Here is a 27,102-nt window from a genome sequence, read left to right on the forward strand (position 1 = left end):
ATTAAACGGTAAAGAAAAAAAACACCCATTTCACCGAAAACAATATATATAGGAAGATATCAGAATGAATAATTTTCTCAATGCAAGATTATAATAAATCAAAAGTATTCTGTAGACTTAGCACTACCTCTAACCTTTCTGCTAATTAATCACTGGAATTTTTTTTAACTTAAACGGTAAAGTAAAGAAAAAAACACCCATTTCACCGGAAACAATCATAACGCTGTCTGGTTCTCTTTTCCTCTCTGTGTGGGTGAGTTTGTTTTTTCAACAGGCCACAAACCCTATGGTTTAGTATACTAAATTATATTTCACTAAAGACTTGAGAGGGGGTGGAGAAAATCTGGTGACTAAATGAAACAGCTGTGTGTGTGTGCGCGTGTGCGTGCGTGTGTGCGTGTGCGTGTGTGTGTGTGTGTGTGTGTTTGTGTGCATGTAGAAACATCACTGTGCCTGTGTGTTTTGAGCACGCTGTCCGGAACAAACACACCTTCGTGTGTCAACAAGGGAGAGAGACATCCGGAAGGAAGTGATGCAGTCATCTTAAGTGAGGTTACTTATATACAGTAGTCCTTGGAGTGTCCTACAGCATATCCACACATCGGGCTTTTACCGCCTCAACTGCCAGTCTCCATACGTGGCTCAGATTAGGCACTGGATTCTCCCGTTTGCTGCTTTACACGCCATACAAGGACCACTGACACCATCTCTTTCACCATCTCTGAATCCAGCTGACTAAAAGGTAATTGATCGTGCATTGATTGTTCTAACATGCATTTTTGCTTTTTTTTTTGCTTTTGTTCATAACTCATTCTTTTAAGTGCAGCATATCTTTTGTCTGATTTCTCTGAGCTTTCATTGCTGTTGGTTAAACATGGTTTTATCTTTGTGTTAACATTTTCTTAACATAACGGTTCAAATGTGTAAGCAACATTAATTTGTTCAGAAACACTTTATCTTTGCTCTTTATGCGAACGGATTTTAATTGTTAGTAAGTATTTATATTTGCAAAACCACCAAACAAATCATATTATATGATATATATTATATTATATCATATTTTCACATATTTCTGTTGCAGAATGAAGGTCATGATTATCACATTTTGCCTGATTGGAGCAGTGTTTGCCAACCCAGTAAGTATGAAACTCTTACTAAGAAATCTCTTACTACAGGCTATTAGATCTAAGAATTAATGCAATAAAATGCAGTTTAATGCAACATTAGACAACGTTGCTAAACTTGAAAAGATTTATATAACATGATGTCAACTTTTATTGTATTAATAAAGGTGAAATAGACTCAACAGCCTCTCACCTAAGGGGCTTTGGGTGGCTCTGTGTTGACATGATGTATGCATTTTCATTTATTTAATGAGAATTATAACACCGAGGACGTGTCCACCTTAAAAATAGTGTAATAAGTATAAATATCATCTTTCTGTGGTGTTACTTCTTGTTCATGTCCGTAAACTACTAACTCCCATTGTGAAATGCCCACTAAATTAATCTAGATTAATTTTATGCACATCCTGGCTGCAGGCATGCCTTGAAATCAAAAGAATTGCAGTGTTTTCCTTGTAATGAGCATGCTCTCTGTTTCCTCCGTGACAGATTCTACACGATGTCGTTTCGGTATCAAGTGAGCTGGACTCAAACTCAGTAAGTGTCACCGGAAATACGGTCCTCTCTCCAAACTGCATCACACACACGAGTCTTCAGAGTACATCATAGGAACCTGACTACACTGTAATTCATCTGACAGAACTGTAGCTGCATTCCACCGACACAATCAACTGAAAACTTAACAGTAGTTGGAAGTTTCTCCAGACCTCAAGACAATTCCCATGTCAGAGACTATTGTTAATTACACCGTATGTCTGCACCCATTTATGCAGCAAAGCGATGGTTGACATGAATGGATCTTAAATGAATGCGATGATTGTTGATGTTGCAGTCACAGGGTGTAATTAAATCTATTGTAATGTGTGCTTACTTTGTTTTTTCTTTCCCAGACTGAAAGCGTGTCTGTTTCCCAATCGTCTGAAAATGAGACCTCAGAGATGCAGGTAATGCATACATTTATTCTACTGATGGGTAAATGATTATTTTCTCACTTTTTGCATCACTTTTGATTGTTGATTTTTACCTAAATGGATCTTTATTCTGCTTTGTGTTGCAGAGCTCTGAGGAAACCACCTCAAATCAAGTGAGTTATTTTTTTTAGTCTTAAATGTCTGCAAGACACAAGAAAAAATGTGTGATCAAACAGATCTAAGTAACCTGATCATGTGATGTAAATGTGTCTCTTTTCTTTGCAGAGTTCAGAGTCTGAATCATTAGAGTCCACATCAGAGGACAAGGTGGGTTGTTTCAGCAATCACTTTCATTGTATATATTTCAAAGTCATCAATTTTCTACATAAAGTATACTGTTGCTGGTTTTATAACAATCTTTAATGTTTCTTTTTGACAAACAGACTTCAGAGGAGAGCAACAGTCAATCAGATGAAGATGATGGGGTAAAATGAATTTAAGTATTTTACTAATGTATAGTCTTTTATTATAATATCCTCTTTGCTCATATGGTTCACTATCTTTCCACAGATGGACTTTATGGCTGAAACCAAAGATGACAGCATGGGCAGCGAGGAGAATCTACGAAAGGTGGGATAAACCTTTATTTTATTTTTTTTGTTTTTGTTTTTTTACCCTCTCACATGATTTTTAAACTGTGGCCTGCTTCAGTTGAGGTTAAAGTTGGGTAACGCTATCCTCCCGTTTATTCTCTGCTTCAGAGTTGGGTGAGAGTGTTTGCGAGTGCAGTGAAAGCCCTGAGCGCAGAGGACAACAGCAGCGCGGAGGCCAGCAATGAGCTGACTGACAAACAGACCTCCACCAGCACCGACACCGCTCAGAGCAACACAAACCTGCAGAACCCCACCGACAGCAGTGACTCCACCAGCGACAGCGCTGACACCAGTGAGATTACGGCTGACACCAGTGAAAGCAGCGAGAGCACCAGCAGTGAAAGCCTTGAGAACAGCGACAGCAGCGATGCCAGCAAGAGCTCAGAAGACAGTAACGCCAGCGACAGCACTGAGCTGGAAGTCAAAGCCGCAGACTGTGTGAATGGGACGGAGAGCTGTGAAAGTGAAGAGTACTTCTTCCAGAATATAGGAGATGATGGCCATTTCTCAGTGGACAATCTGATGGTGCCAGATGAGGATGAGAGGGAGTTAAATCTAAGAAGATGATGACGTGCACTTGTGCGGCTTTATATATTGTATGAACTATACGGCACTCTGAAAATGACCAGCCTGAAGACTTCAGGGTGACAGACTTGCTTTAGCCCATCGCTTCTGAATGTTGATTTTACAATTATGCTTCCTGCTGCTGATCCCTACATTTTTGCGTGTGAAAATTATTCTGGTAACCAAAGCATTTTCTTTATTTATATATAATAATAAACCAATAATATAGCCGTGGTATTTGACATAATTAGACATAGCATAAGTACATTTGCTTAAGTAGCTACTTTTCTTGTACTGTGTTGAAATACTACTTTCCAATGGGAAATTGATGCAACTTCCTCAAATACATTATAAAGGGAATACTGTACTGTGTATTCATCTATATAGGCCATAATCAGAGTTATTTATACATATATTTTTCAGACTAAGATTTAAAAAAACAAAGCGGTAAGGTTGAGGAGGTTGAGAATTTCTTCCATGAAACAATAAAAAAGGCATGTTTCACAATTTTACAGCTAAATTCTAATGTTTGTTCTCTGGGGGACACAGGCCGGTTAGCTCAGTTGGTTAGAGCGTGGTGCTAATAACGCCAAGGTCGCGGGTTCGATCCCCGTACGGGCCATATCTAGTTTTTTCACATTTTCACAACGCACTAAACCAAACTGTAGTGAGAAACAGTACATGCAAACTCAAAATACGGAGCTTTATTGTGTCCTTCAATATATTAAACTGTGCACTAGATGGCGACAAAGCTTAACGCAGCTATTAAAGGCATAACACACACTCAGACCCATACGTAGCACTGCATATACTGTCATCCAAATGATGAAGGAAAATGTCCATTAAGCGCTGCTGCTATGAACACCAACAGAGTCTGATATAGACTATTGTTCCTAGTTCTTGTAAAGTTAGTAGGAATATCAGAGCCTTATTTTTCTTAACACTGATGGTATCTGACTATGTTCAAACATATTCAGCTGTGTCAAAAGTGACATTAAAGTGGTACTGCAGCTTCATTTGAAACAAATTAATGCAGCTACTCTTATTATTGTCTGCTTAATTTCTGTGACATACAGAAAATACAGAAGACAAAAAAATGAATTACCACATTTACAATGCAATATCTTCATAGCTTCCTTTTCTCTTCTGCAAATCTGCACTGAAATGGATCAAAATGAATACACTACAACACTTACACAAACCCTTGTTAACCTTTCATTATAAATGTTTAAAAAAAAAAAAAAACAGTATTTAGGTCTTAGAAAATTTTTATTTCAACATACTTAAATGTTTGGAAATTTAGGAACAATAAATGAAAACTGAAGGATTTGGCTGCCCTGACATTGTAAATAAAACAGATGACATCCAACATAAATGAAATCACCTTTACCTTTGACCTTCCACTGAGAATGGACAAGTTAAAAAACCCAACTAAAGCCATAAACATAAATTATGCCCAAGTCCAATAATTATAATACTAATCAAACTTAACATTGTACAAAAATACAAATCATAATTAACAAGCAACAATAATGTTCACCGTGCTATGACTCCTAAGATGAACGAACTGAACTGGAGCATCAGATTGTGTTTGAAGTCAAGACTGTTATCTGGGAAAGTGAGACTTCAGGTGCTCCTTCAGAGCCGGTATAGTGGGAAGCTCTTTGCGACACTCGTGGCAGCGCAGAGGTAGTTTCAACATCTCACCGGTTCCTTCTTTTACAGTCACCTTACCATCTGTTTCAAGCATCTGAATGACATCTGCAGGAAAGAAAAACACAGTGTGCATCGTGCCCATGAAGAGGAAAATATGATGTAATAGTCACAGTGTATTTGAGCTTTTAACTGATATTTATATAAATAAATAAATGACTTGTGCTCCTACCACGAGACTCAATGAAATAGTCAGTTGTAAATGAGTTCCAGTGCTTTTTGTTCTTCAAACAAGGAGAGTCAAAGTCCTGGCTGATCACATGGAGGTGAACGTGACTGGAAAAGAGTGTAAACAAAACAAGAATGTTCTTTTTAATATCAGAAAAAAGTTGAACCTTCTTCTAAGGTGAATATGTATTACATGTTGTTGTTGTTGTTGTTGTTGTTTTATCATGTAGCACCATACCAATCCATTTGCTAAAAATTCTTTATGCATTTTTTAAAGACTTTTTTTTACATATTGGTTGTGAATCTATGTAAATACCACCAACGAGGGCCACCTAGTCAGACTACTATTGCACCCGTGTTGTGTATTTACTTTCTGCCAGCAATAAAAACTTACAATCAAGGAAGGAAAAGTATTCATGGGAAACATTCTCCAATCACTCCATTTCCTCCCCCTTTCTATTGAGTTGCTAGCTCTTACTACTAGGTGGCAGTAAAGTGTAAAAGTTTAGTGTCACAGGCATTAAAGAAACAAGGATAAAGCTGGAATGAGCTCCGGGTAAAAATGAATGCATTTTCTAAATTTCCCTCTAATGCCTCTGCATACAAGACTTACCTTCAATTTACTGCATGTTAATTTGTTTAGTATATTTCATACACAAAGACAACACAACGGGTTATATATGAGGAATCAACAATTCGGAAATACAGAATAGATTTAGACACAAAATAATCCTATTCAATGGAAACTATATTGAATGAGGGGAGAAAAAAAAAAAAAAAACACCAGAGTGGTGTTAAACAGTTATTACTTACCTCATACTCGGGATAGCGTGGTAGCCTGAGCGGAAGCGTAGCGAGCCAGAATCTGGGCACTTCTGGACCATTCGGTCGCCAACTTGATGCATGTGTTTCACCAGATCATAGTGCTCCTCACGCAGAGCCTTCAGACTGGGAATCGACTGCCACGGGAGGACGAGCCAGTGGTGGCGAGCTTTGGGGTATTTGTCTATAATTACTACCACTTTATCATCCTTGTATACCTAGAAAAATTGAACCGGTGCTATTTAAAGACAGACTTTGTGAGAATTCAAAGCAGTGCAAATAAAAGAAGCTGTCAAACAGATCGGTAAGCGTCACACAGACTGTGAATCTGTTTTGAGAGAATAGCTACCTGCATCTTGGGATCTTGCATTGAAGCCTTCAGACCTTGGCTCCAATGTCCAGCACTTTCCTGCAACAGATTTCAGGTATCACGTTTATCCTGTATAACATACTCACAGCAGATGATCCATTAAAGGCAAACATGATCAAAACAACATTTTAAAGGTGTGACCTGCCTATTTGTGTATTTGTTTTTTTTCTTACGCTTGCTTTTGTGGCTTCTCCGGGGCTGACTTGTGTGTGTTTGGCTGCTTTCATACTCAGAGTCTCTCTCTGGCTCTCTCTGTCCTCTGAAGTCAGCTCTCGTGGTCTTTTGGTGCCGCTGTGGTTGCCAGTTGGATCCTCTTTGAACTGCACAGTGTAGGGGTAGAGCTGGTTGACAATACGAAGCTGCTGTCCAGGCTTCATTTTGACCTCATTGCCTTTACCCACCACCACCGATTCTACGGAGGAGGGATTCAAGCCCAGCTTTGGAATACAGATGGGAGAAGAGAGACAGTGTTGGATGACCAGCAGAAGACCTTTTAATAGTCATTTCAGAAAAAAAAAAATTAACATGTGTCTGAAAATAAATAGCCGTGACATTTAAGTCGGTTCAAAATTGCATTTCATACTAACAAAATCAACGTTTTTTTTTTTTTTACGTGTCTTACCTGTTTAACTTTGACATAACCTTTGTTGCATTCTGCTCTCAGTTGAACTGATTGGAAAGGGATGACATTCGCCCATGTTAGTTTATTTTGAACGCTTGAGAGTCTTGCATTCTTATTTCCTTCCAATCAAAACTACAAACATCCATAAGAAAGCTTCAGAACAGAGGTTAAAGAAACAACAACCGTGTCGTTTTTCTCTTCTGTTATAATCCCCTTAAAATACTACTAAAATAAAATGCACAAGATAACTTTTTAATCTTTACATTTGTTCGTTTAATTGAAAATTACGCTGCACTTTGTTGAAGAATAGAGACATTTGTACAGTTTATGTATAATGTATCTTCGTTTTCCACTAACTAATAGTAAAAGCAGCACATCTATTGATCATAAGACATGAAGATAAGGGAAGATATATTAATATATATATATGTGTGTGTGTGTGTGTGTATATATATATATATGTGTATATATATAGCTATTTTCTCCTATATTTTACAGTCAGTAAATACTTTCTAACACAATCCTAATCCGTTTGTATGACAAACAATACTGTTTTTAGACAATTTTGTCTTTCTAACAACACAGCATGTCTTTTACCAATGCAACCAAAATGTACCTGAATATTTTTAACTGAATTAAAACCAACTCAAACAAGCAAAAATGAAGAACGTAAAGCAATTATCAGCTTGAAACATCGTCTGAGCATGCTACAGTAATTATAATCCAATACTAAATTGTTCCTTCCCTTAACTTAATTCCTGAAATGTTTGAAGCTCGCTTTTACAAGTTGAGCTACTTGCAAGTGCATTGAACTGGAAATGCAGTTTCGCTACCTTGCTGACGAGAGCATTTCTTGTCTTTGATAGTTGTTTCCGGGCCTCGGCCCAGCACAACGGTGTGTAAATGAGGCAGCTTGACGGGATCGTGGTTACCATCCTCGCTGATAAGCCAGCAAACCGGCATTTTATCATCGTATGAAGCTTCTTTTTTTTTTTTTTTTTTTTTGCGACTAGCTTTACATTTCCTTCCACGCTTTGTTGTTGTTTTTTTTTTTTTTTTTTGGTTGACTGGGGCTCGTCGCAGGAATAGTGACGTCACGTGGTGCGACCGGGGTTGTTTTTTTTTTTTTTTTTTTTTTCCTCCCATGCTAGAGGCGGGTTGGAAGCAGGTTGGAAGATTCTGGAAGAATAGCTGTGACTAGAAGTCTTCTCTCTCTCTCCAACTTGTAAGCGATCTCAACATTGTACCGTTACGTGTTTAGAAAATAGCCGCCGTCTGTATGTATTTTGTTTACATCGGTGTCACGGGTGGATTTTGTCGTTCAGCGTTGATAAAACAACCGAAGCTAGCATTTTAGCTTTACCCGGGCTAAGTAGCTAAAAAAATAAAATAAACCTACGTAGGGCCCCGGTTAGCCCTGTTTGTAGCCCTCACGTTGTAGCATCTTATTTAAATACATGGTTATTACACGTTAGCGTGACGGAGGTAACCATCGGGTTATTAAAAAGGTTTATATAACCGGAGAAAATCCTCAAGAGGTCTTTCGACACGTTTTCAACACATGTATTTTTTTTTTTTTTCGGATGGTCAATAAGTCGTTTTTTTTTGTTTTTTTTGTACCGGTTGGCTGAGTTTTGTTTTAACTTCTGACTCAAAATAAATGTGAAAGAAATCTTCACTCTCAGAACAAGTTCATATTGTTCACTTTATATATATATATATTAAAAAAAAAAAAAAAAAAAAAAAACGTATCGGACGAATGAGCTCATATTAAAAATTCATAAATCATAAATCATGTTCTCCAGAATCCTCAGTCGATAATCTAGTCCAGGTTTGATCTGACATCTGGATCAGGTTCAATGGTGGTGCGTTCAAATAAACACAAGAGGTTTTACTCATTTGGAAAATGGGTTTGAGAACATACAGAATTAGGTGGTGTAAAAAAAACAACACACAACAACTGCAGAATAAAACGTTTCCCTTTATTTTAGCCTTTAAAAAACAAAAGTGTGAAAGCGAAAGGTCACTTCAGCCACGACGCTGAAGTTAGCTTTCGATTCCCCAGATCAGACGCGGTGTTGGCAGGTTTGAGCTCACCGAGTCCTTTAAGAAAGGCCCCGGCGCACATTTTGTCGTGATTTTCGAAAGCTGCAGTTTGTGTTGCGTTTGGATCGCGTCGTGTTGTGTAACGAGGAGAGGCATATCTCGTCCCGTTACATCACAGCTGGTAGAGTAGATGTTAGGTAACGCTACAACACAAGTTATTCAGTGGCCGAAGCTGATGGTTCAGCCTTGAAAAGGAGCTTAAGTTGTATTTTCAATTCTCCACATTAAATTCAGCAAAAGCTGAACATCATAACGTGTTTTTTTTTGTTGTTTTTTTGAAGGTTACATTTATTTAAGTTCTATTGTTTCTGTCTTTTGTCTTTTGGGGGGATCAGTAAAGTAAACTAACTATAGCGCATTAGTTTTAGATATATGTAACTAATAAACCGGCCGTGGAGTGTAAATCTACACATACCTTTATACCCCTTAAAGCCGCCTTGTGCGTTGCCATGTTGATGGCGATGAACAGTGACTGGCACAATCTTAACGCTGACAGGTACAGAAACATTGTGATGTCACAAATCTGTTCAGGACTATCACACGGGGTCATAAAGCCATTTAGTGTGATAGATAGATAGATAGATATAATAGTCTCGCAATAGATCCTACTTTTTAGAAGTATGACAGTCATTCTTTTCAAAACAGAGTTTAAGACATCTTGGATTCAACTTTTTTTTTTAAAGCCGTGTTGTATTGAGCTGCATTGTATTGAAAAAAAAAAAAAGGTAATAATGTTTTATTCACAGACAGAATAGATACAAAAAAAACTTCTGCTCCTATTTTCTAATAATAATTAAGGGGAAGCCCAAAATGTTGAAATCCGACTCTAAATTGAATCAAGACCCTGTGCCTAACTTTTCCATGAGCAACAGCATAAAAGCCTCTCTCTCAGTTCAGCCACATGATGATGCATTTTGGTTCGGCTTTATTAAAGAACTCTCTTTTTTTCCTTGTAACAGACGTCACAGAATTTTTTTTTTTTTTTTTTTTTATCACCACATTCAATTTCATCCACATTCTTACATCTGGTTACTCTAAATTCAAAACCAAAGATTGGCCGGCAAGTTCTTCTCTGGTATATTTTAGAGGCGTTCAGGGGCTACTTGGAACTTTACATTTAAATACTGATTATATTTGTCTCGCTTTTACTTTCCCAAGGATTTCTGTTGAAGGTAAACATGGTGAAGGAAACAGGCTTTTATGACACTTTGGGTGTGAAACCTACAGCCACTCCTGATGAACTGAAAAAGGCCTACCGCAAACTAGCTCTAAAATATCATCCTGACAAAAATCCTACAGAAGGAGAGAAGGTAAGTACCTTTTTGTTACTGTCATAAAGATTAACAGCTTTGCGACAAATGTCATTTGAGCCATGTGTTGTTGTTTTTTTTTTTTTTCAAAAGTTCAAGCAGATATCACAAGCATATGAGGTGTTGTCAGATGCCCAGAAGAGAGAGATATATGACCGTGGAGGTGAAAAAGCTATCAAGGAAGGAGGGACTGGTGGCAGCGGCGGGAGTTTCGCATCACCCATGGATATCTTTGACTTGTTTTTTGGTGGAGGAAGTCGTATGCAAAGAGAGCGAAAAGGTACGCAAATGTTAGGGAAATAATCAGTGAGCTGAAATAATGTGTAGAGTTGATAAAAGTGTCTTTAAGCACAGCGTGGCATAATCAAATCTCTTGTTTTGTCTGAGCAACAGCAAAAAAAAAAAAAAAAAAACAGAATATTCAGCTTGCTGTAAGAATCAGAGGAGCAATTAAAACACTATTCTAGTCTTTGGTAGAAAAAAATACCTGGTTGATTAGGTCCGCTGGGTTTACTTGCTCTAAATGGTAGAATGATCTATGTCTTTCTGCCTGGTTTGTTCTTTGAAGCTAAGAGTTTAATTAGACTACATTATTCAGCCGTTTTTTATTTTTTATTTTTATTTCAATTGGCCTTTTTTTCTCAAGTTCAGCCAAAACGTCCACAAAACGAATTAACTGCCGTCTGACTACTTTGCTGTAGTTACAGTCTTTAAATTTACTAACGGTGCAACAACATAATATAGTTCAGAGCACATAATCGCAGCAAGGCGTGTCCAGGTAATCGGGACTGAGTGACAATGACTTCTACTTTTTAAATGATTATCATCACTATTTTAGAAATGCCATAATGTGTCACACACCGTGGTATGAATCTGAAAATGTATACTCGTGTGAAAAAATGGATACGGCTCAAGCCATTTCTTATTCTTACTCCCATATGGCTCAAATCTGTGATGTCTCTGACAACCGAACGTTTTGTTCCACTGCAGGTAAGAATATTGTTCACCAGATCACAGTGACTCTGGACGATCTTTATAATGGAGCAACAAGAAAACTTGCTGTCCAGAAGAACACCATTTGTGACAGATGTGAAGGTAGGTTTTTTTGGTTTTTTTTTTTTCCGATACAGTTACATATGTTTATCGGTGTCTGCTACTGGACTTATTGCGTAATCCAAACGGGCATTCAGCACAGGCAGACCCAAACAAGCCTGAAAAGGGCTATTTTTTTTTTTTTCCCCCCGACAACAAAGCACATCCGTCTGGTTAAAGAAATCCAGTTCGCCTCTGTTTGTGGCTTGTAAATAACTCAAACCCAATCAAGCCCCCTTAACTTTGTTATCCAGGAGTTTTGACAGTTTGTTTTGATCGTCAGGTCGTGGGAGTCGCAAAGGAGCTGCGCAGATGTGCATGTTGTGCCACGGCACAGGAATGCAGGTCCGCATGCACCAATTAGTACCGGGCATGGTGCAGCAAGTGTCCACGGTGTGCCACAGCTGCCAGGGACAAGGACAGAGGATCAACCACAAGGACCGCTGCAAAGGATGCGGAGGCCGGAAGATCCTGCGACTGAAGAAGGTCGTGGAGGTTCACATTGACAAAGGTGAGAGAAAAGGGAGGGCCGCCGGATACTCATCTGACTCGAGAAAAACACATGCGGTGCATGCATGACTTGTTGGATTTGATTGTAACAGGAATGAGAGATGGTCAGAAGATAGTTTTCCATGGGGAGGGAGACCAGGAGCCGGGACTTGAACCAGGTGATATGATCATTGTCCTGGACCAGCGAGAACATTCAGTTTTCACCAGGTAATAAACCGTTCTGTTATCATTTGCGTCAGCAGTTTTTTTGTTTTTTTAAGCCCAACTCCCATTAATAGAAGAACATTTACGGGATTTATCAATCGTTACTGAATGTAAAAGTGGGAGATGAACCCAAGTACAGGCAGCAATTTTAGTCAGTGGATGTGTGTAAAACTTGAAATTATTACTTAAAGTCCAATTTCCCTTTGCACCTTTTGAATTTGATCATAATTACAACAGAAACATTTTTTTTTTATTTTTTTTTATCAAATGTATATTTAGTAGTACAAGCACACCTTGATTTAAAAATTAAAAAAATCCACCCAGTTAAATTACCCGTCCTTTTCATTCAACTTGTTTTCCCGGTCGTCATCAGGAAAGGAGAGGACCTCATCATGTCCATGGAGTTACAGCTGGTTGAGGCTTTGTGCGGTTTCAAGAAGCCGGTTCAGACACTGGACAACAGGACTCTCCTCATCACGTCACATCCAGGTAATCTTTCACAACTGCCGTGTGGTTAGATGTCCGTACGAGACATTAGACACATTCTAGAGTGGGGTCTGTTTTCACATCGGCAGGACACAGTGTGCGTGATGCCTTTTTTTTTTTTCTAGAACAGTTGAAATTATTTTGTTTGAATGAATTTCTTCTTTTTTTTTTATTCATTTTTATGTTTGGAAAAAAAAAAGGTACTGATAATAGATACAAATGATTGTGTTCTTGGCTTCAGTATTGGGGATTCATTACCAATAGACAAAAAAAAATAACACAATTGATTTGTAATCAGAAATAAATCCACTCCAACAAGGAAAACATGAGAGTGAATGTTAAACTGCACCTGCTGAACCTGAACCTGGAGCAGCTCACAGTGGCCGCAATGTATTTTACACTGAGGCGGCAGCATTCGACACCTTGCGGTGGCGAGCTGTTTCTGGCTCTGCTGAAGGTGTCAGCGAGGTGCTACTCGTGCTGGCTGATGACTCCAGAGACGGCAACACAAGCGGTCTTTCAGATCGACGCTGCGCTGCATTTAATATTCGGTCCGAATTTATGTGTAAACTGACTTGAAGGTAATTAGCTTCCTACTTCCGCTTTGCCTGATTGTTAAAATATATATATATATATATTTTTTTAATTAAAGTCATGTCGGCAGGCCCTGGCACACAGCTCTACGTACATCATTCAGTCCTCTAGATATGGCTAAACTGAAGGGTGTTTTTTTTCTTCTTCTTTTTTTTTTTTTTTTTTAATGGACAATCAGTATTTGGCATTTTGGATTTTGGTTCTAAATTTGAACTAAGTTCTGGTTCCCAACCCTTGTAAAACCATTAAACCACAAACTTATTCTTACTGAGTTGATTTCTTTCAAATGAAAATGAATGGAGAATAAACGATTGCCCATGCTCCTGTGTGCATTGCCTCAAATGCCTCAAACACCGCAATGATGTTGAATATCCCGACAAAGATCCAGCGATGAGTACGTCTGGTTTTCACGACTTAGGTTGCCCGTGTTGTTATTTTTTTTTTTTTCTTTAATCACAGGGGAACTGATCAAGCCTGGAGACACCAAGTGTGTCATGAATGAAGGGATGCCGACGTACCGCAGACCATTTGAGAAAGGACCTCTTATTATTCACTTTTCGGTAGGAACTTCATTAATATACCGTTTTTAAAATCTTTTTACACTTTTACTTGGCTGTTATCTTTTTTTTTTATTTCCCACACAAAAAGCTACACCTACATGCTGAAATGCGTTTGAGTTTCTGCCACGTGATTGGCTAGTTAGATATTTGCTTTAACAAGCAGTTGAACAAGTGTACCTAATAAAGTGGCCTGTGAGTGGATACCGTGATATACCAGCAAAAGGTCCGTGCTACGCTGCCATGTGCGCGGCTGGTGTAATTAACTCATTTGTGGTTTGTTTCCATTAGGTGGTGTTCCCGCAAGCCAATTTCCTCCCCAAGGACAAGCTGAAGGACCTGGAGCGCTACCTGCCAGAAAAGATGGATGCCGAGCAGCCCGACAGGATGGACGACGACCTCTACATCTACACCGACCTGGAGGACTGTGATTATGAGAACAGGAAAAGATACAAACATCACTACTACTGCATGGATGAAGATGACTACGCCAACACAGGTGGTGTTCAGTGCCAGACGTCATAAATAGCAGCCTGCCTCTGTCTGTTCCAGGAGCCCAAATCCTCATCTCTAATGCAAAGCACCTTTTTTTTTCTTTTTTTTTGTTGGAATTTTTCGTGCACTTTTTATTTTGATAGTTTTCTTGAAATAATGGAGTTGCTTTAGTTATATTTTCTTTCAAGCTGAATCATAAAACTGTGTCCCAGTGTACTCCTGATTTATCGTTTTATAGTTCCAGCACATGAACTTGGATCCAGCTGAAAGGGGAGTCCCTGTCATCTCTTGGACTTTATTTTATTTATTTCAATTTTTTTTTTTTTTTTTTTCAATCACACTGTGATTAAAGATGAGGGGAGGTATTGCAGAGGTTTCAGAGGAAAGACACACTGGTTTGTCTAAGCAAGGACTGCCTGCTTTTTATGCAGTTACACTAAATCAGATGCCAATATTAACATGAAAATAACTTTTTTTTTTTTTTTATAGTGTTACTAAGTCAGTGGTTGTGAATCGCTTGTTCAATCTGTTGTGTGTTCGAGGACCGAATGTTCAGAAGGCGGTGGAAGGTGGTTCATTGAAACTTGAGTTAAAACAGTTAATGCTGTTTGACTTCTTTTTTTTTTTAAGACAGTCATAAACAATCTTGAAGATGTGAGTTAGGAGGAAGGAGTCATTATGATTCCGGCAGGGAAGCATTTCGGCTCAAGCCACTAAATTGTAGATTATTCCAACAGTTTTTAATTCCTCTGAGCTGCAGTCAGTTTTCTGTGGTGATGCCACACATGTCGTGTCAAATATGTATCGGGGTGTGTGTGTGTGTGTGTGTGTGTGTGTGTGTGTGTGTGTGTGTGTGTGTGTGTGTGTGTGTGTGTGTGTGTGTGTGTGTGTGTGTATGTGTGTGTGGTCACCACGTGTCTTTTTTTTTTGTTGCAAAATTCTTAATGGAAAAAAGTACAGAAAAGAGAAACGCATTAACCTCAGTGATGATCATTGCCTTGGATATCATAAAACAATTATGCTCCCAGAAGAGGGGTTCCTTCAATACATTAACATTTCTTCTTGAAAACAGATGGAAATCTACGAGTCGTCATAATGTTGTGGGAGTGCAGTGCAAAGTTCAACTCAAATAAGTATTGTCAAGGTCTTAATTTAACTTGATGCGTTTTAGGACCAAGGATCTACTCGTTTGTGCTCATGTTTTCTAATTAAATGTCGTTTGAGGGTCTTCCTAACTTGTGGTTTTTCAATGCCTGACTGATACTCATTTTTACAACCACTAATTCATACAGTATAAAACATACGAGTAGAGATGTTCCTTCAAATGGCAGATAGTCCTGGTTGTTTCAGGCTGACACTGCAAAACTACCGCAGCAGTCTGCAGTTTACAGTTAAATGACATTTTAAATGAAGATTTACGGCTACGGTTCTGAAATTGGCAAAACGTATCTTTCTTTGGCCACCTCATCGGTGATCAATCAATTGTCAGAGGTTTTTAATTACTGATCAACCGTTAAGGTCGGTGAGTGAAACTTGACTCGAGCCTTCAAACAGAAATATTTGCGGGGTTTTGGTTGACTGCGATGGTACATCAGATATGTTTGCATCATCATAACAATTTGAAGACATGACCAAGACATAACTATTTCCTGACACTTTATTGGCAATGGTTGTTATTAACCTGTGACACTGAATAAAAAAATTTTTTTTTTTTTTTTTTTTAAACTCCAGTTTGTGTTGTGACATCATGACTCAACTATTAGTCATCAACTAATAGTACCATTTGGGGAATACCTCGGGTTTTCTAAACTACATTTTTTTTTTTTTAGATATTGTTGCAATACCCAAAAACACTTTAATTTAGGGAACAAATCTGATGCATAAGTAAGTTATTTATAAAAAAAAAAAACTAAAAAAAATCACAAACACTGGCAGTTTTCAAAGTTTACTGATAGTCATTTTTCATGTCTGGCATATATATATATATATCTATATTTATATATATATACACACCATAATGGAAATACCAAAAATAGAGTGCAACAACTGAACATTATTTATGCGTTGACAGTACAAGGACAGACGAGAGTACCAGTTAGTACAGAAAATAAATACTATAATAATATAAATAATAAATAAGTAGCTGTTTCTTGCAGTCGTACTGTACGTCCAGGAACACCAACTACAGTCAGTGCTACAAAATAACAATAACGTGACCGTATCAGACGCATTTATTACACACACACACACACACACACACACAGGATTCAGAACGGGAGCTCCATTAAGGTTTACCATTAGGCATCATGCATATTTTAAAGAGGTGCTAAATGTATTGTCGAGCCACGTTTAGACAGTGCAGTGAGGTAGCATGCAGGGAACACACAGAACAAAACAAATCACATTTGAATCATGATCATCGAATACAAAATACAAAAACATTATTATAAACCAAAGTTGACAATTCATATACCTGATATTGTTTGTAATGCCCAAACAAGAGGCGGTTTCTATTATAAATATTTTTTTTCACGACAGTTCACCATCATGCATTTTCATGTCTAGCAAAGACAGAAGAGTTGAAAACGGGGATTCAAACTGCACCGGTGAAGTTGGATCATCCATGAGGAAGAGTGTGTAAAGTACAGAGGACTTAGACAGAGCTTCAAAAGTTAATAAAGCAAAGACTTTACAAATTAGTCAATACATACAACTAATTTCATTCATAAATAATGCCAGGTAAGTTGATTAAAAATATTCTTTTAGTCCCAATTCAAGTTTATAAACGAGGACAAAAAAGAAAACATGGTGAGGAACTCAAAAAATATAGTTGGCTGTGACATTGACGATAAGAAAATATAGAATATTGACAGCCTCATCCTTTTAAATCATTGTTTAAAGATTAAAATAAATATTTTTTTTACATTTGTAGCAAAATCGTTCTGATACACCATCCGACCTTAGAGATGCTGGCAGTGGCTATCAACCTTGAAATCACTGGCAAAAATTACAATGATTCAATTCAAAAATACCAATCCATGTTTTGACGTTCAAAGTTCAACGACCTCGGAAACGGGAGCTTTTGGTCACGTGACATACACTTCATCTGCAGGCGGAGTTGTCGCTGTTGTCATGGAATCGGTTTGAGTTTAAGCTTTTAGAGCCAATCTGCTCATAAAGACGGTGTGACGTGCTCAAGAGCTCAGGAACAGCTACTTAATGGACCTCTCAGTGGGGTCGCTTGTAATTTGTTGATGGGGTTTTTTTTTTTGGTCAACTTTTCTTTTGTTTATTTCACAGTGAAACAGAATGAAATGAACTGCCTTACAATCGGGTGAGCGGCTGTCTTAAGTCTTCCACATTACGACGCAGGAGAGGAGACAGTTCAGGGTTTCCATAGTCTGAGCAGGCCGTCCTCGCTGTACGTGGCGATCAGATTCTCATGTGGGTGGTGAGCGATGCCAATTACGTCTTTCTCGTGAATCTGTGGGTGCAGAAGAACACGTCAGCACACATTCTCCCATTACCCATCAGCCTCCCTGCTTCCTCGTTACCCCCCTCCACTTCCCACACACACACACACACACACACACACACACACACACACACAGACACACACCTGTAGAGTTGCTGATGAGCAGCAGCAACACAGTCCGAGTATAAAGTGGGATGAAAAATAACTACATTAAAAAAAAAAGCGTTTCTCCCTAGTTTGTAATAAATTTAATATACAGCCTCCTCTCACGGACTTTAATGATCGGTGAACGTCAGCAGCGGAGCTTACGGTCAGCGTTTTCTCCAGCCTTCCTGTCGTATAGTTGAAGCAGTACAGCACTAAGTTCTCCCCCACGCAGTAGATCAGCTCCCCGCGGGGCGACAGGGTGCAACACACAAAGTCAGTTCCTTCCTTTGCATCTGAGCTGAAGGTCTTTACAGCCTGAGGAGAAAGAGGAGAGGGCATTACGCTTCTGCAAGTATACTGGTGCAGGTAAATGATTCACATTAAATAACTTTCAGGGACAAAAGTTAAGATGAGAAGATTGATACCACTCTCCTTACTGTATGTTCACTACGAAGTTGAGTTTAGCGGCCGTGTAGCACGGCATAACATAAAGATTTAACATTTTTGGTTTTACACTTTGATTTTGTGTATAGCTTAAACAAGTAAGAAATATCATCCTTGCTGGTAAAGTTTAAAGGTATCTTTAGGCATCTTTTGTCACCATTCGACAGAGACAGGCAGGCTGTTGCTCCCTGTTTCCAGACTTTACGCTAAGCTCAATTTACCAGCTGCAAGCTGCAGAATCTTAGTCAACTTGCAGTGCAGATCTTTTGTCTCCGCCTTCTGCCAGTAAGACAAATTACAAAACCCTGTCATCATGTCAAAAACTCCACCACAGCCCACGGTCCCGCTGCTGTCGCAGCTCTAAAACGATGGCGAAATTGTTTTGAGCGTTTCACTTGTCAGAATTTGATCCATTAGGTCCAATAATATTTGAAAAGTCAATAAGAGCCACACAATTTCATTATTTTATCCCCACTCGGGTCAGCATAGGGCTGAAGCTGGAAGGAAGCCGGCGCGGCCAGCGTACGTCCCTGATGCACGTGCTCTGTCAATAGAGCCTGAATTCATCCAGCTGGCACAGGCATGTCTCACCACACACATAATCAGCACTGTAGGACCTCTCTTTTTTTTTTCTTTTTTTTTTTTGCAACGGCTTGAATGTTATAGACTGGACAGTTTGGACATACAGATGTGAGAATATTTGCTATCTTCTTATCTAAGTATTAGCAGGAAAGGAATATTCAAATGTTTCAATTAAAGCTGCAGTCAAATTGTTTTTAAACATTTATTTATTATTTAATAATTCTTCTAGAAAAAAAAAAAAAACCAAACAGCTGTTTTCTGCCTCTCAGAATGAAGGATTGGATGGTTTCTGTGTTGATTCGTGATTACAAACCGAATACCTTTGGTTTTTCTACCGTTGGTCAAATAAAACAATTCATTTGAATATATTGAGCTGTGGAAAATTATAAACGATATTTTTCACAATTTTCTGACATTCTGTGAACAATGCAGTTGACCAATGATAATGAAAATGTGAAAATAATCTCTAAAGTCGCCCGAATTTGTTTCCCAACGAGTACGGCGGAATGTTGCCCGTCAGATTTAAAGACTTGGGATGAGAGTTCTCACCTGACCGTGCATGTTCATGACAACCACGGTATTGGAGTGGTTGCACACCACAAAGTGCTGTGGGTTCTGGGGCAGAGGAATCACACTGTTGACGGGCACATCAGATGTCCTCGACAGAGATTTGAAAGTGTGGATGCATTCGCAAGATGTTGTGCTCCAAATCTAAGATAAAAAAAAAATAAAAATAAAAAAACACACAAAAGGAATGAATCCAAATTTCATAATATTACAACTCTTTCTCTGCCATATAATAATGCTGATGCTGCACAAATGTCGATTACTGTCATCATTTAATGTGGCTCCACATGGTTAGCGCTAATTGTACCTTCACACTGCCGTCAGATGAGGCACTGATGATGTGAAATCCATCTCGAGTGAAAGATGCATCATTTACAAAAGACGAATGGCCATTTAACTCCTTCAGTGTCCTTCCTGACTTCAGTTCATGGATCCTGAAAATGACATTATTGAGTAATTAGGTGTCATAAAAGATACTGAGACTAAATATTAAAAAAAAAAAAAAAAGCAGTGCAACCCTGACTTTAACTCTAGGAGGAGGTTTTTTTTTTCTTGAGAGCAGGCAAAAATGTGCTGCTGTTCTGCCGACGTGTTATTTTTAGCTCCTGGTGAGTGACTGGGTGCAGATTAGCTAAAACCATGACAAAGCGCCTAATGCACAGATTCCCTTCGTCTCCGAGAGGATGATTTACCGTTTGTAAACAGTTCTCCCAGCCTGTGGAACTGCGAGCGGAGGAACACGTTGCAGCTTTGGGCCTGAACACATGGTATCTCAGCTACACCCACACAGCACATGCGCTTCAAACACAGCGAAGACGCTCAGCCCACACCCCGAGGAGTCCGAAATAACACTCAGCTCCTCAAATGTGAAGGGGATTCAGTGTGTGTGTGTGTGTGTGTGTGTGTGTGTGTGTGTGTGTGTGTGTGTGTGTGTGTGTGTGTGTGTGTGTGTGTGAAGTGGAAAAACAGACATCCTTGTACACTCTGCAGGCACTGCGTATATACATTCAGGCACACGATGTATGTGAACGAACGTGATGTCAGGCATAAACTGCTGGCATGTGTTATTTGTATGAACCTGAGCTTTCTCGTTCAATTTCTAGTAACTACAAATTTACAACAAATAAAAGAAAAATATTGACATATGGACTGATAACTTAATAAATAGAAAAATTCTAAATCTGTTTGCTAACACTGGCTGAACCCAGTCAAATTTTCAGTTTTTGTATTTATAAGTAGTTGTTGTACATTTATTTATTTTGCATTTCTACTGACAAAACATTATCAAAAATACTTAAGAACCCCTAACAAATAGTTGAGACTCTCTTTTTCGGACAGCCTCAAACTAAATTCACCGAATTTATCACAAGATTTTAATAAAAACATCTAAATATGTCCTGAAAGGATTACTGATAAAATGAATTGAACAAATGGAATTACATTACATTATTTTCACACTAGTTATAGCTCAATAAGTTTGCATTTTGTGACAATAGTCAGTGTTTGCATGACTACCTTTACCATTTATTGACATCTTATAATTTTGGTTGAGCATGTTTTTAAAAATATGTATATATATATATGTATGTATAATGTCCGACATTTTGTGGGGCACTTATTTACATTTGTCTCTTCCGTAAACCCTCTGGAAACAGGCTATATCAAAAGAATGTGATTACCTACAAAAAGATGCTCAATCAGTTTAAATATCAATTAAAATGTGATATTTTGAGAAACCATTCAATGGCTAAAAAGAGAAATAAACTGTCAAATATAGAAATACAACAATATACTGTATATCCTTCTTTTTTTGTTTATATGCAATTTTTTTTTTTGCCAGTTTGTTTTCCATCTTCCTTTCCACATTGTGCTAATCCACAGTGGGATGAAAAAAGAGCTCGCTGCCTTACTTCATCTGAACTGATGCCCATACAGTATTTGCACTTTCAAAACTTTTTATGAATCATGTCTGAGGTCAGTCAGATCTCTCACTTTCCTCCCACAGTAAATAAGCCAACTTCTGCCACAACAAGGCTCCTGAAATTGAACAAAGCTCCTGCCATTTGTTTTTGTTCTATCTTCATGTATATATATTTTTAATTAAATGGTAGAATTCATTTTTAAACATGTAAATTCTATTGTCTGTATCAGGTATTTATCTCTTTTAATTCACTTGTTTATCACAGATAATTTTATATTTCACTTTCATTTTTTTCCAATGTCTACTGTCCACTTAAATGTAATTTGAACCACTTGGGAAGCACTGTAAATCCTCCACATAAAGTGCACAAATATGTTTATATTTAGTGTAAATCTGAGCTATGACTTATGTCACTACTATGAATACCAATGTCTAAATCCACAACAAAAACACTCGTACACGCGCAGAAACCATGACGACCTCGTATCCCACCTGATGGTCTGGTCAAAGGAGGCACTGAGGACCTGGTTGCTGTCCTTGGAGAAGGTCAGACAAGTCACACCTTTGTTGTGCGCATGCTCAAACCTGCGCAGGCACAAGCCACTCTGGATCTTCACGAACAACACACACACACACACACACACACACACACACACACACACACACACACACACACACACACACACACACACACACACACACACACACACACACACACACACACACGTACGTTTTGGAAGAGAAGAAAAAAAAACGTTATTAACTATGTGGATACAATTTGCTTTATATTTTGACATTGCTGTGGAATCTTTTCATCTCCATAGTGTTAATTAGTCACAACGTTAAATGAGGACACCGTTATTGGGTGTTCCTATTACACAAATACTCAAAAGAATATCAACCGATCCAACCTTTATTTTGCCGTTCTGAGCTCCAGTGGCCAGTAGATCTGTGTCCTGACTGAAGCACATACAGAGCACAGCTTCATCCATCATCATGAAGCTGTCTTGGGCCTGATACTTTAAATCCTGATTCATGCATGCAAACACACACAAAACAGGGAAATAAATGAAATAAACCAAATAAAAGCAATAATTAGAGACCTGTTTATATCTACTATCTATGTATATGTATTTGCAGTATAATGTATTTTTTCAGTTATTTAACCAGAAATAGTCTTATTAAGATTAAAATCGTATTTTGAAAAGAGACCTGGCAAATAAATACAAACAACATGAATGCACAACAAAAAGTTTGTATAGAAGATGTAAAAATAAATCTTAGATTTAGCATCATGATATAAAAGTATTTACCTTACTAATTTTTCCAGTGTGGAAGTTCCAGACTTCAATAAACCCGTCCACTGATCCCGTGACTAAATACTTTCCATCAGGTGAGAAACGAGCACATTCCACATGTGACCGACGTCCAAACTGCAGATTCAAAACACGCATAGAAATCACTAACACTTCCACACAGCATGCTTTCCTGTTTGATTTGCAGCCTTGCAATTCAGTTAAGGAGAAATTCAAAACACAAATTAATATCAGGTGACCTCAGGGAGGCAAAGTTCTCCAGTGGACTTCTACTGTGTGGGCGGACCGTTGTCACTTATCACCTTGGACAGAGCAAAACCAAGGATGAGTAACTCAGACAGCTCCATGTGGATGTGAGAGATGAGGGCACAGCCAGAGACGAGAGTAAGTGCCCTCAGGTGAAAGATAGCAATTAGTTTGTGTGTGTGTGTGTGTGTGTGTGTGTGTGTGTGTGTGTGTGTGTGTGTGTGTGTGTGTGTGTGTGTGTGTGTGTGTGTGTGTGTGTGTGTGTGTGTTGAGTCACTGACCAAGGAAACAAAAAGAATGTCAACTCATCCAGAAAACAAGGTCTTCTTTACAACTACAAAATGCAAACATAATGTCATTGTATATCAGGGCCAGGGCCCGTGTTGTGTACCTTGATGTGGCGGTACAGCTGCGTTGGAAAGCTCTCTTTCTCCACGTATCTCTCCTTGTTGCCTGAAGTGTCGATGGTCATGTCAGGGGAGAGATGATCCGGATATTGCTGTAGTCTCATGGACTGGAGCGCGGACGGAAAACAATCAAGATAAAACATAAGGTGGGCGTGGCTCCTGAGTCAGTGACAAAATCAAACCAAAATAAAAAAAATACAAAGCGGTGCCAATTTTTATATCAAAACGTATCTTCTGAATGGAGTTTTCGTTGTAGTGTTGCTGTTTACTAAAGAAATGCAATTGAAAATTAACAACTTCTGGCGGCAAACATTTTTTGAAATTGTGGCGTTCACAAAATAAAGAACATATAAAATCCTATAAAATATACTTAATAATGTAAATGTAAAAGGTTTTTCTTGCCAAACTCTGACTTGCAGCTCAATTATTTTCCCAATATTTTTGTTTGTATATCACGCTTCATTAGAAAGGCTTTGACTGACAACAGAATGGTGGTCACTGGAAATATTGCAGTTCCTTAAAAAAGTTTTAGTGGCAGCACTTGTGTAACCACTCTCTGTTTAAATACCAAAACAAAAAAAAAGAACAGCAGGATGTAGTTTTTAAGCAATTCAAGGAAACATTTTGGCCACTTAAGCTTTGTGTTAAAAAGAAGCTGACTATAAAATGTGTTTTCAGGGTTTTTAAGTGGCACTAATTAAGGTTTTATATACATGACAGCAGCAGCAGAGAAAAAGAGAGAAGTGATGGAAACGGTTTGGTAACTTTGAGTCACAATCAAAGAGTGCTATGTGCATCGACTAAGTGGCTTCCCTTGCGATGTAATTAGAGTGAGTATTGAGAAGAATATCGATCCGTATACTCACGCTAACTTGCTCCAGGAGCCCCATGAGGCGAGACGGGGGCACCACGCTGACTTCCCTCGCTAGAGCCTCAGCTATAGCTCTGCGCCGCTTTTCCTTGCTGCTGCCTTTGGGGTACGCCTGCAGTAAGAACGTAAGGACGCTATCTCGTGAAGGACTCTGTCATTAACTTTGTTTGAGTGTACAAACTTTAGTGTCCTTACCTCCCGAGGGTCAAAGTAGGAGCATGTAAGCAGGTTCTCCAAATGGGTGTACCTCTCTGGCTGGGTCTGCTTCAGCATGATCATCGGGTCGGTTTGTCTGAGGAGTGAGCGAGCGGCACCCACCTCCCTCATTTCAATGAGCTCCATTACAACCTGGTGTGGAGATCAATGATGATCAGAGGCTGCCCATTAAAAAAAAAAAAAAAAAAAAAAAAGCCAAGAAATGCATTCGGTGAACAACAGATGACTCACCTGCTCATAAAGGTCAATAAGTGTGTTGTCGGGCAACTTGAGGGACTCGATGGCCAGCAGGACAGAGTCCCAGTGGCCTCTGTTTATATCTGCTAAAAAGCTGTCGATGCTCTCCACTGTGTTGAGTGAGACGGTGGTTTCCTCCTGTAAGGTGGTCAGTGTTCGGTAGAGGTTGTTCTCCTTCAGGTACTGCATTATCAGGCGGATAACGCTACCGAGATGAGGGGGGAACTGTTAGCCACAAAACAAGACTGAAAACAAAGAAACACTTTTGTCTGGATGCTGTCACACATGTGGCCACAAAAAGAAGAAAGGCTTATATGTGACTCTGCAGTGATCCTGCCTCATGTGGACTTCCGTCCTTTGACTTTGGCTTTGTTTGAACTCCCATATCAGAGCCATCTACCGGACATAATTCTGTCGTGTCCTATCCTCCCCTGTGCTGTCACTCTATCAGCATCGTCCTGCAGGACACTAAGTTTTAGGATATTTCACATGCAGAGACAGCAGCACTCGCTGAAAGATTAACATCACCCGTTGATGCTCTAAGCATGTTTTTGTAAGAAATTTACTGCCGTTTAACCTCCCGCCATAAAAACCTACCAATATATGATCTTCTATTGCAGTACATCCCCTCGTTTACCCACAGGAGGGCAAAATAACTAACCATTAAAAAAAAAAGCACACCCACATTTGTGCCAGGGGCCCAGAGTTAAATTCATCAACAGACACATGTTGATGAAACAACTACTTCTTGCTCAGCATAATCAACAACACTAAATGAAATGCAATCATTTGGACAGCCTCGCCTGAGAAACTGTCCATTTGAACACAATAAACATAAGCTATTTATGATGAAAGCCTACCTGTGATTGAATGGGAGGTTCCACAACATAAACGCCACATGGGTGCACAAAATGTACACAGACAATGAATAACAGCGTAATTTCAAAAGACAGATGTAAAGGCTGAATTTACGTTCATTTATATAGTTCATTTCTCTAAATGAAACATGCAGGAAGGCGAAAACATCGCAGCAAAGTTATAATTGTGCTATCATAATCTGGAGATGCATTAGTCCAACTTGACGCGTAGTGCGTAATACATCCACGCACTTCTATCTGAGAAAACCATCATGTTTTCTTTTTGCATAGTCGAACAGGTGGTATTACTCGTCCGCTTTCTTAACCAAACTACCACTTAAAAGTTTTCATTTACATACAAACAAATGAAACCAGAGCGCACTTACTCGCTGGGCTCCATCTCCATTGCCATGCTGATGTTGTCTGCTGCTGCTGCCGCTGCCGCACCGGACTGACGCGGTGGCGGCTAAGCTCGGGGCTCGCTAGAGCCACGTGAAAGCCGTTTGCTGAGGACCACCCACTACACGTGCTTCTCTTGTGTCTCGCATTTATTGCGACGGGCAGCAGTCCCAAACCCTGTGATTGCCGCTGCCACACAAAGTCTTGGAGCTGCGCCTCCTCCCTGACGCAACCCAATAGATGGAAGAAAGATGTTCCCGAGCACGTTGTGTGCGGGAGACGCAGCTGCGCTCCGACATGCCGCCGATGCAGTCCAGCCACAGCAGCAGCAGCAGCATCAGCATCAGCACCACAGACGGAACCTTGTGGCTCAGAGCGTTCTCCCCTGTAGGAACCATTGTTCCGGTGCCAAAACGTTGCCCTCTGTCCTCTAACGGAAAATCACCTCTGTCCTGCTCATCAATATGCAGATGCAGAGGCGGGTGCGTCTGTGCCTGATGAGCATCTTTACACTGAGCGCTCTGTTATAAGTCCCTGTACACATCGTGATTAACAGCAATGTCTGCCGTCTCCTCTAATTACACATTGCGGGTTTCATGCTTCAGTGGGTTGTGAGGGTTAATCAGCTGCGGCACTGCCACTTCACTCAGACGTTAATCGGCCTGCTTCTGCGGGCAGACCCACACCTGCAAAACGAATCTGTTGGTAAGCAAGCCTCGTTACTCATTAATAAGACTCATTATTAGCACTATTATGCGTCGTTAATTCTGCAGAGCACCTTCAGGGGCCTGACTGTCAGACCAGCGTCGATACCAAATCACGTACAATAAAATAGATGAGCCACCAGTTAATAGATCAGAGACAACTAAAGACAAAGCCCTCACTGTAAGATAATAGTATGTTTAATTGTAAGGCTCCATGAATTGAAATTTTACAATTTTAACAGAATGCACACATGGCAAGACAGAGCTAAACGACTTACATAAATCACCAAACCTGACAATATTATTCATAAAAAGTCAAATGTGGACAAGACTTACTGTTAGCACTAACTACAGGATGCAGCAGATGCTCACAGCTGTTCATAGACCACTGCAGCAGCACCATTGTCCATAA

At 39.2% G+C, this 27,102-nt stretch overlaps 4 protein-coding genes and 1 non-coding gene across 5 annotated transcripts; 3 read left to right on the forward strand and 2 right to left on the reverse strand.

The window, feature by feature from the left end:
* The first annotated feature begins 1,082 nt into the window (after positions 1-1,082).
* Positions 1,083-3,487, forward strand: scpp1 (secretory calcium-binding phosphoprotein 1). The gene is made up of 8 exons (XM_069714091.1): positions 1,083-1,136; positions 1,614-1,661; positions 2,015-2,068; positions 2,182-2,208; positions 2,321-2,362; positions 2,479-2,520; positions 2,606-2,665; positions 2,797-3,487. The coding sequence occupies exons 1-8, from the start codon at positions 1,083-1,085 to the stop codon at positions 3,253-3,255; spliced, it is 786 nt and encodes a 261-aa protein (XP_069570192.1). The 3' UTR covers positions 3,256-3,487.
* Positions 3,488-3,800: 313 nt separating this feature from the next.
* trnai-aau (transfer RNA isoleucine (anticodon AAU)) lies at positions 3,801-3,874 on the forward strand. The gene has a single exon. It is a non-coding gene; the product is annotated as a tRNA-Ile (tRNA).
* Positions 3,875-4,502: 628 nt separating this feature from the next.
* On the reverse strand, positions 4,503-8,002 carry aptx (aprataxin). Its single transcript, XM_069714087.1, has 7 exons — positions 7,781-8,002; positions 6,948-6,994; positions 6,499-6,762; positions 6,305-6,364; positions 5,947-6,173; positions 5,138-5,241; positions 4,503-5,013 (listed from the first exon to the last, which is right to left on the reverse strand). Exons 1-7 carry the CDS (start codon positions 7,908-7,910, stop codon positions 4,859-4,861), a joined length of 987 nt encoding a protein of 328 aa, XP_069570188.1. The 5' UTR covers positions 7,911-8,002; the 3' UTR covers positions 4,503-4,858.
* A 90-nt stretch (positions 8,003-8,092) lies between these two features.
* dnaja1 (DnaJ heat shock protein family (Hsp40) member A1) lies at positions 8,093-15,529 on the forward strand. The gene is made up of 9 exons (XM_069714074.1): positions 8,093-8,172; positions 10,212-10,363; positions 10,457-10,643; positions 11,354-11,458; positions 11,739-11,966; positions 12,058-12,172; positions 12,543-12,658; positions 13,709-13,809; positions 14,098-15,529. Exons 2-9 carry the CDS (start codon positions 10,232-10,234, stop codon positions 14,329-14,331), a joined length of 1,218 nt encoding a protein of 405 aa, XP_069570175.1. The 5' UTR covers positions 8,093-8,172; positions 10,212-10,231; the 3' UTR covers positions 14,332-15,529.
* Positions 15,530-16,514: 985 nt separating this feature from the next.
* On the reverse strand, positions 16,515-26,245 carry LOC138629994 (WD40 repeat-containing protein SMU1-like). The gene is made up of 12 exons (XM_069714072.1): positions 25,974-26,245; positions 24,725-24,935; positions 24,473-24,625; positions 24,273-24,389; positions 23,391-23,513; positions 22,751-22,870; positions 22,340-22,465; positions 21,930-22,048; positions 19,824-19,950; positions 19,499-19,660; positions 18,086-18,238; positions 16,515-17,785 (listed from the first exon to the last, which is right to left on the reverse strand). The coding sequence occupies exons 1-12, from the start codon at positions 25,997-25,999 to the stop codon at positions 17,687-17,689; spliced, it is 1,536 nt and encodes a 511-aa protein (XP_069570173.1). The 5' UTR covers positions 26,000-26,245; the 3' UTR covers positions 16,515-17,686.
* Between the last annotated feature and the right edge of the window lie 857 nt (positions 26,246-27,102).

Source organism: Brachyistius frenatus, unplaced genomic scaffold (genome assembly GCF_029030835.1).
Source record: "Brachyistius frenatus isolate BFR_SWC_R1_liver_20210118 unplaced genomic scaffold, ASM2903083v1 Contig_125, whole genome shotgun sequence".
Classification (NCBI taxonomy): domain Eukaryota; kingdom Metazoa; phylum Chordata; class Actinopteri; family Embiotocidae; genus Brachyistius; species Brachyistius frenatus.

Coding starts and splice junctions, on each gene's coding strand:
- dnaja1 (XM_069714074.1), top strand. CDS start 10,232: ATGGTGAAGGAAACAGGCTTTTATGACACTTTGGGTGTGAAACCTACA. Junction 10,644..11,353: donor TATGCAAAGAGAGCGAAAAG/GTACGCAAATGT, acceptor GTTCCACTGCAG/GTAAGAATATTGTTCACCAG. Junction 13,810..14,097: donor CTCTTATTATTCACTTTTCG/GTAGGAACTTCA, acceptor TGTTTCCATTAG/GTGGTGTTCCCGCAAGCCAA.
- aptx (XM_069714087.1), bottom strand. CDS start 7,910: ATGCCGGTTTGCTGGCTTATCAGCGAGGATGGTAACCACGATCCCGTC. Junction 6,995..7,780: donor GAAATGCTCTCGTCAGCAAG/GTAGCGAAACTG, acceptor CTTTCCAATCAG/TTCAACTGAGAGCAGAATGC. Junction 6,174..6,304: donor TGCAAGATCCCAAGATGCAG/GTAGCTATTCTC, acceptor CAATTTTTCTAG/GTATACAAGGATGATAAAGT.
- LOC138629994 (XM_069714072.1), bottom strand. CDS start 25,999: ATGGCAATGGAGATGGAGCCCAGCGA. Junction 19,661..19,823: donor CATCTGACGGCAGTGTGAAG/GTACAATTAGCG, acceptor TTTTTATCTTAG/ATTTGGAGCACAACATCTTG. Junction 17,786..18,085: donor GGCTGGAGAAAACGCTGACC/GTAAGCTCCGCT, acceptor CTGCACCCACAG/ATTCACGAGAAAGACGTAAT.
- scpp1 (XM_069714091.1), top strand. CDS start 1,083: ATGAAGGTCATGATTATCACATTTTGCCTGATTGGAGCAGTGTTTGCC. Junction 1,662..2,014: donor GTGAGCTGGACTCAAACTCA/GTAAGTGTCACC, acceptor TTTCTTTCCCAG/ACTGAAAGCGTGTCTGTTTC. Junction 2,363..2,478: donor AGTCCACATCAGAGGACAAG/GTGGGTTGTTTC, acceptor TTTGACAAACAG/ACTTCAGAGGAGAGCAACAG.